The sequence below is a fragment of the Melopsittacus undulatus genome, chromosome 6, assembly GCF_012275295.1.
Source record: "Melopsittacus undulatus isolate bMelUnd1 chromosome 6, bMelUnd1.mat.Z, whole genome shotgun sequence".
Lineage (NCBI taxonomy): Eukaryota > Metazoa > Chordata > Aves > Psittaciformes > Psittaculidae > Melopsittacus > Melopsittacus undulatus.
The window spans coordinates 22,219,666-22,227,387 of record NC_047532.1 but is presented as its reverse complement, the minus strand read 5'-3'; the positions used below and the strand labels follow the sequence as shown (position 1 = coordinate 22,227,387).

Sequence of the window (7,722 nt, the reverse complement as noted above, 5' to 3'; positions counted from 1 at the left end):
AAGATATTCCTAAATCCCTCTTCTTCCCTAACTCCCTCTTGCCTTCTAAATCTGATCGAAGCTTCTTTTATCACCAAGTTCCTCTTAACCTAACCTTCCTTCTTCTGTCCTTGCTCTGTTTGACATCTTTCTTCTTTATGCGCTCCTTCCTCACAATGTAAACCATTTCCCAATTAGACCTATGGTCTGCCTTTGACATTGTCCACTATGCCTGTGAGTGGAGTAAGTAGTTTAACAATGCTATTGCAGATGGAAACTATTCTGATGTGATTTGCATGTTTCTCTTGATAAGTTTGGACCATTGACTACTAAAAAGCAAGTTATCATGTGCTTTTCTAGAAAAAAGGAAAGGAGGCATTTGTCTCCATATAGTGAGATTATGGCTTTTTTCTGAGTCATCCACAATTTCTCTGTAGGCCTTGAATCAGAAAAGGAATTAGAGTTTTTACTATAAATTTACTATCACTATGATTTATGAAAATGCTGTCTAACCAGTCTATCCAATCAGCTCTTGCAGAAAGCTGTTGTCTAAATGAAATAGAGAAATATATCTCTGACTTTTAGAAAATATATTTAAAGCTCTTAAGACCTGAATTTTAGCTTGTAACTTCTCTCTCTCACCACTTACTTATTGTTAACCATATCTTAGCTTGATTTTGGGGAGTAAAAAGACAAAGGGCAATAAGAAGTAGTTTCTGCATTATAGGTTTCCAAACCCAGCCCTTACATAGGTGAGATTTAGCAGCAGGATCTGTAAGTTAGTACAGACAAGCAAAGCTCACAGTTTAGCATGTCAGCATGAAGGACAGGACATGTAGATCAGAGCTCCACTCAATCCATCTGATTTTCTGTTCCTCTGAGTCTCTGTGCACCAGGTTACAGGAAACTTTAACAAAACAATCTAACTCTTAGTCCCTTCCTCTCTTCCCCTTTAAGTCCTACCCCCCCTCAAAAAAAACAAACAAGAGAAGAACAGTCTTCCTACACCTGGACCCTTTGTTCATTATTCTGTGGTTCAACATCCGGTTACTGGAGCTTCCTCTCTCTTTGCCAAGGTGCTACAGAAGAATTTTGTGCCAGCCAGACACCTCCGTGCTATTTCTACATGCCTCGAACCACCCTGGCCCAAGTAGAGTTTAACTCATTGAACTCCAGCCAGCAGGAAGCTGGAAAGTGATGGTGAGCAAATAGTTCCTCACAAGTTTAGAAAAGATGTTGCCACTTCTACACATAATTCTTAAGAGTAAGCTGATGCTTTCCTGTCAGTTCCCTAACAAAGTTCCAACCTCAGAACTTTCTTGTCAGGCATGAAATATTTTGTCACACTGACATTCCATAGCCTTATGTACATTTTATTTAGAGTGATCCTCCACTCATCCAGCAGCATTCCTTTTTGTGCATGTCCCTTGGCTTCCATCTATAGAGGCAGGCATACAACAATGCTCCAGTTTTACAGTGCTTCAGTATGTGAGTCATCATCTCCAGGAAGCTGGGTAATGACGGTATCCACATCAACCATAACAAGATTAGAGAAAATGTTGCCATGTCCATGCATAGTGTAAGTACATGCTGAGGTCTTGTCAATTAGGATGCTATAATGAGGATAGAACTGCTCTCACATTTAACACAAAAACATGCCAAATGCTTTACCAAATTGGCTATATTGAATATGTCCTATTACACAACACCCTGTTTCAGTCCTACAAACTTCTAGAAACTTTGGCTTCATCAGCCCCTGAGATTCCTGGCCATACAGTTCCTTCCTGCCTCTTTCCTCCCTGCCTGTACGTCTTTGTTTTCTCACAAAGCAGAGTTCAGTAGATTTCCTGTACCTCTCTCACTGGCAATTACCCTTAAAGCAACATTGCTTGGCTGCAGTAAGTACCTATCTCAAAACCAAAGAAAGCGGTAAGAAGAACAATTGCAGTCAGCCAAGACTGTCTCAAAAAGAAAACAAAATTAAAAAAACAGGTCTTGGGGCTCACATATATTCAGATCACCAGGAAAAGGTGGAAGGAAGCTTGTAGACCATTAACTCCAAGCTCATAAACCCTGAGGTAGTTATTAATCTCCTCCACCTCTTCCTCACCCTCCCTGATCCGCTCCACCATTCTTCTGCTTCTCCTTTATTCCTTCTGCATCCAGGCTTCAGCTAACCCCTTCCAGCTTCATCCTCCCTCTGCCCTAGGCACTATCTCAGGCACATGATCTAGCCCACTCAGCCCTGAATCTTCTCTGATATCACTTGCAAGACCCAGGCTTCTGCTTCTCTTTTACTTTCTCATTTATTTCCTTCTCATCTTATTCCCTACTTGCCAGAAGACTCAGTCCTAAGCCCCTCCTGACCCTTCCTGTCTTGCCTGTGAGTCCCAGGAGCTTTGGGAAACGTGAAGCCTGGGACAAAGGGCAGTGTCAGGGCTGCGCATGCAACAGCACGTCGCTCTTCTAATAGGCATGTGTACATATTTTGCACATGTTCATACATTTTAAGGAAGGGAGTTTTTTTTCTGTGACACAGGGTCTCTGCACCAGGCACTGCACAGCAAACAGCATCACCAATGAAACTGCTTCCATTTCTAGGTAGGTGAAATCCCCTTCCCTGGGAAGCGAGTGGTAGGTGGGAAGGGAGTGGGGTCTGGCAAGGAGAAAGGATGTGTTGGAGGTGGTGGAAAGATGCTGGATACATGGGACTGAAAGTCCCTTTAGCTTTGATCAGAGCTGCTACCAGATGCAGTAGTTACATGGTTATGATCATTCCAAAACCAAATCCCACAAATACCAGCCTTTATCTCACTGTGGGTTTTGTTCTGTAAAAAACAGAAACATTGTGGAGTTCTGTGGGCTTGTGGTGTGTTTATTATTTTTTTTCCCCCTCTCCGTCTGCTTGGGAGAGTTTTAGATTTCACAAGTTATGAACAGTAAAATGTCAACAGAATCCCACAGGTTTCTGTTTTAATCTCTGGAAAATGGTCTCCTCTCTCAAAAATAAAAGGAAAAGATGAAACTTGGTGATAAGGTGATAACTAAATCAATGTGTATTATATATAATTGTAAAAGAAAAAAAAAGAAAGAGTGTGTAAGTTTTAGTCTTTTGAATTTTCGAGAAATTTTAATTTGTCCAAGAAAACAGTGCCTCAGTGAAATTTCCTGAAGCAAGGAAAACTGTAATTGTAACAGTAGGTTATCCACAATAACATTTGGGTAGGGAAAAACAAGACCGTATCCAAAAGGATCCTTGTGTTCTGCAACTTCCATTGTGTCCTAGTAATGATTTATGAAGAGCAAATTAAAAATTTACTTTCCTTTCTGAGTTAACTGCTTCATTTTTAACCTGTTACAGGGTGTGTATAACAGTTTCCTTAAAGGGAGAGATTCCTTTTTTCTTTGTGTTGAAAAGCATATGTATTCATGCAGTGGGAAAGTAGATATACCTTTTAGGAATCATCTATGTATGGAAAAAAGAAGACAAAACTTTCATAACATGGAAACAGTATGTTAAGAGATTAGCTTTAAATAGTCTGGATAAGTTTTTAAACCCTAATGTCATAATGATGTAAATACTATGACATGTCACTTTAATGTCTCAGAAAATGCATATGTGTTAGCTACACAAGTATGGAAGTGCTCATAAAAATAAAAATTCCCATTAGGGGAACTCTGGTATTTTTACTTGATATGTGTAGAGCGGCTTGGATTACACTCAATACGTAATTCAGAGTACAAATAAATGTCTGTGCTTTACTGAGCACTAAAAGAGCTTTGAAAGGTTTTCAAATGTTTTCCCCAAATCACTGAATAACTTTGATGTTGTTTACCAATTTTATACTGGTTGAGTACATACACAGTATCTTAATCTACAGTGCCTGCTATTTCTAGCCCTTGGGTAGTTTTACCAACGAAGTCCCTGTAGTTGGTGGTCCTTGCCCCATCCTGTGATGTAGTGAGTCCACGATGATAAGTTTACTGGAATACACCAATTTTGTGGATACCTTTTCCCCAGATCAGGTTTTAGAGCTCAGAATGAAGTTTTTAGATAAAGACATGAGCCTGATTTTCCTTTGCTCCTTTGTTCCAGTTCTGATTTCCAGTCTGCTGGACTATGGCTACACTTCTGCAAGCTGCAACATGACATGCCACAAAGATGCCAGGTGTGAAGTTCAGGGTGGGACAACAGGCTGCTATTGCTCCCAAGGATATACAGGAAATGGCATAACATTCTGTTACGGTAAACAGATTTTACCTGTATGCATTTCTGTTATGTGCTTGCTTGAAAAATTTACTCAAGAGCTCATTAGTTCAAGGATTAAATCTTATGTCACAACACCTTACACTAACATGCTCTCAGACAAAAACTCTGTTTCTGAAAAATTCTACATCTTACTCTCAGTCTAACATTTTAATATAGCATACCATGCATCTCACTTGAGTATAACATGTTTTCCAGCTTTCCTTTTGCATGAGAGATGCTGATGTATTTTCTCTAATTCAGCTTCAGCAATTTCCCTTGTGACTCAGGACCTCCTAAGCATAGAGTTGACATGACTGCCACATTACAGCCCTCTCATCTCATCCACACACACACAACACGAGCACTCTTCCCAGCAGCTGATCATGATCAAAAACACAGCTCCTGGGCTACTCTAGAAGACTGTGGATGTGTTTGTGCCACAGAGACATGCCTGAATATGAGGCCACTGTTAATTTTTCCACTACATTTGAAGAAAAGGACACTTTCCCTGCCTTTATTTTTGTTGTCCTTCACTATGAGTAGCTAGTATTTATTTCTGTTATTAGATACCTATGCCCAGCTGCAAGATTCGTATGAATCTTCTAAATTTTAAGTGTCTTGAGAAATAATTATAAATATTAAGCATCCATTTGATCAGGTATTTTGTTTCACACATCTTGGAAAGTTTAGCAGTAACAGAGGCACTTCAGTTTAGTATTTGCATAGGTAAGCGGCCCATGTTTAGTTTGGATTTTTATAGCTCACTTGCAGTGGTGTACTTGGAAGTGTGCTTGCTTTAAGAAAATTTAGAAAACAAAGGCATTTTTCCTAAGAAAGCTGCCTACCCTTTTATAAGATGGGATTGCTTAGAGAGAAATAGAACTGGCTAAAATAATAAAGAGTAAGGAATTAAAATGAAAAAAATCCCAACAATTTTGTTTGGAAGAGACCTCTGGAGGTCATCTGGTTCAGCTCCCCACTCAGAACAGGTCCAGCTTAGAGAAGGTTACTCAGGGCCTTGTCCAGCTGAGATTTGAGTATCTCCAAGGATGAAAACTGCATACATCTCTGGGCCCCCATTCTAGTGTCTAGCATGGTAGACACGTGAGTAGGTAGCCTAGATAGAATAAGTGTGATGACTACTATATTTTGGAAAACTTTTTTCAATATCTAGTTGTGGTTTCTGTTATTGTAGCTTGTAACTTTTGCCTCTTATGTACATTTCAAATAAGAGTTTAGCTTCATGTCCCCTCTAAACCCCCATAACCTCCCATTAGGTAGCTGTAGAAAGCAATAATTTCCCTCTTGCCTTGTCTTCTTAAGCCTGAACAAACACTGTTGTCTGAGCCTCTTCTTTGCATCACATTTCATGTAGTCACTAAACATATTTCTTAAATTTAATGCTGGCCTTGCCCTAAATATAGGTCAATCATTATTTGTCTATTGAGCTGGTCAGAGAGAAATAAGAAGAAATGGCCTTCACTGCACTAGTATTGTATTTGCACTAATTCAGTTTTACTACCATGAGTGAGCTGGTTGATTTGAAAGCTAAGTGTATATTATGTTTGCAGAGTCAGGGGCCTACACTTGTGAATAATGCAGAGAAAGAAGAAAAACAAGTCAATTTTTAGCAATGCTCCCTGAAACAGATCAAACCAGGATTTATTTATCTACCATGATGTGGTATCTTCTACATTGTGTGTACTTTTCTAGAAAGTTGTGATTATGAATCATTAATTATATTTACAGTAAGGATACCTGTTGTTTTTCACTGACATCACTGATGCTCTTAAATCCATGCATTATATATGTATCTAGTATAGTGTTATTAAATCCATTTTTGTAAGGATAGATTTATCTTACCTTCCATATTCTTTTTCCTAATATAATATCTTTTTCTTACATTCTCTTTTGCCTGTATTTTTTAGGAAATCTACATTCAAACTTCCAAAAACTTTTGTAGAGCATATAAAGATAGTACAGTGAAATATTCATCTGCAGATCTTGCCAATCAATTAATTGTTTGTTAAGAATTATACCAAGTGTTTGGAAACCCAATCTTTAAAATTAATTTTGCAATGTCAGTCCAGACAAAACAGCTACTAGATGTATTAGTGGTGATTTGCAGTTAAGAAGCAATGGTTTGAAGGAAGTCTTATGTCAGGAGAACAACATTTTTTTTCTGGTAAAATACTTCAACAACCACCAAAGTCACTTACCCTCTAGCCAAACAACAAAGCTTGTGTCAGAACTATGTGGCTGTTGCCCCTGAAAGAAAGCCGATGTTTCTCTGGAGCAGCATGTTCCATGGTACATTATTAATATTGTGCAGTAGTCTTTTAATAGGATAAACAAGTAACCTGGATATTAATTGGGTAGATTCTAAAAAATATTAGAAATATAGGCCAAACTCTATCATAAATTGTATAAAGCTACAAAAATATAAAGAAAAACCTCAATTGTTTAATGACGTGTTTGATCTTCTTGCTCTATGTAGTGAAAGCAGGAGGTGTATCTGCTGTTCTAAGAATAGCTACCCATTTTTTTTCAGTTAATAATCTTAGGTTTTTACAATGATAGTCCAGTCACCTTCAAAGGAGATTGTCAGTTATTTGCTAATACAGTAATTTTCTAACAAGTATATATAACACTTTTTGTTTACATATTTACCCTTTTAGTGATTTAGATAAGTTGTGAGACTCATAATTACTGTCAACAACATTAGTAATTTTGCATAGCACACAACCAACTTCATTGTGCTTATCCTGGTGGACCATTAAAGCAGAACTGCTGTTTTGAGGGTTTATTCTGGAACAAGAAATTTAAATACTTTCTCTTTGTAAAAATGTTGGAGAACAAAAAAATACTAGTCTTCATGTTAGTCCACTTAAGCTTGTAGCTGGAAAACTGTCCCTTTTTATTTACAGGTATTCCCACTGTTTTTAAAAGGTTTACTTTTTTTTTTTTTCTACTTTCACTTGCTTGTAACACCTCTTAAATACTTGTAAAAGTTATTTCTTTGCTAGCTCTGTCTTTTCAATGTGATGCACTTAGACATTTTCCCTTGAGTTTGCTGTGCTGCAAAAAGCAATAATGCCCTGTTACATTTATTTCCTAGCACCATTATTGATGAATCATGAATAACTGATGTCAGCATACCTTAGGAATCGGGTTTGTTAGTTTTTACTTTCTCCCTTTGCCAGCTGGCTAAGTGACTGTAGAGAGCTCAAGATTATTGGATTTGCTGTGTATAGATAAAGACATATAGATATGAATTTAATTTCCTGGTGTCAAAGTCATGGCTTTTAAAATAATTATCCTCTTACAATCTTTCCCACAAGATATCAACCACTATAAATTAGGTCATGTTTTGGGCTTTCCAAAGGCAAACTTTGGCCAGACTAACAATAAACTAATCCTCTTCATAATCTCATTGTCTTCAGTAAGAGTATGTGCAGGAATGCACATAGTCAGGAGAATAACTGATTGTAGGA

At 37.9% G+C, this 7,722-nt stretch overlaps 1 protein-coding gene across 3 annotated transcripts in view; it reads left to right on the top strand.

The window, feature by feature from the left end:
- Positions 1–2,154: 2,154 nt before the first annotated feature.
- Positions 2,155–7,722, top strand: part of ADGRL4 (adhesion G protein-coupled receptor L4) — an 82,242-nt gene continuing 76,674 nt past the window's right edge. For 2 of the 3 annotated variants that reach the window (XM_005151037.4, XM_005151036.4), the window contains exons 1-2: positions 2,383–2,580; positions 4,076–4,225. In XM_005151037.4, coding sequence (XP_005151094.2) covers positions 2,559–2,580; positions 4,076–4,225 — 172 coding nt within the window. In that variant the 5' untranslated portion in view covers positions 2,383–2,558. Of the gene's footprint in view, positions 2,363–2,382; positions 2,581–4,075; positions 4,226–7,722 lie in introns of those variants that run through there. The other variant, XM_031050899.2, reaches the window with a different exon arrangement.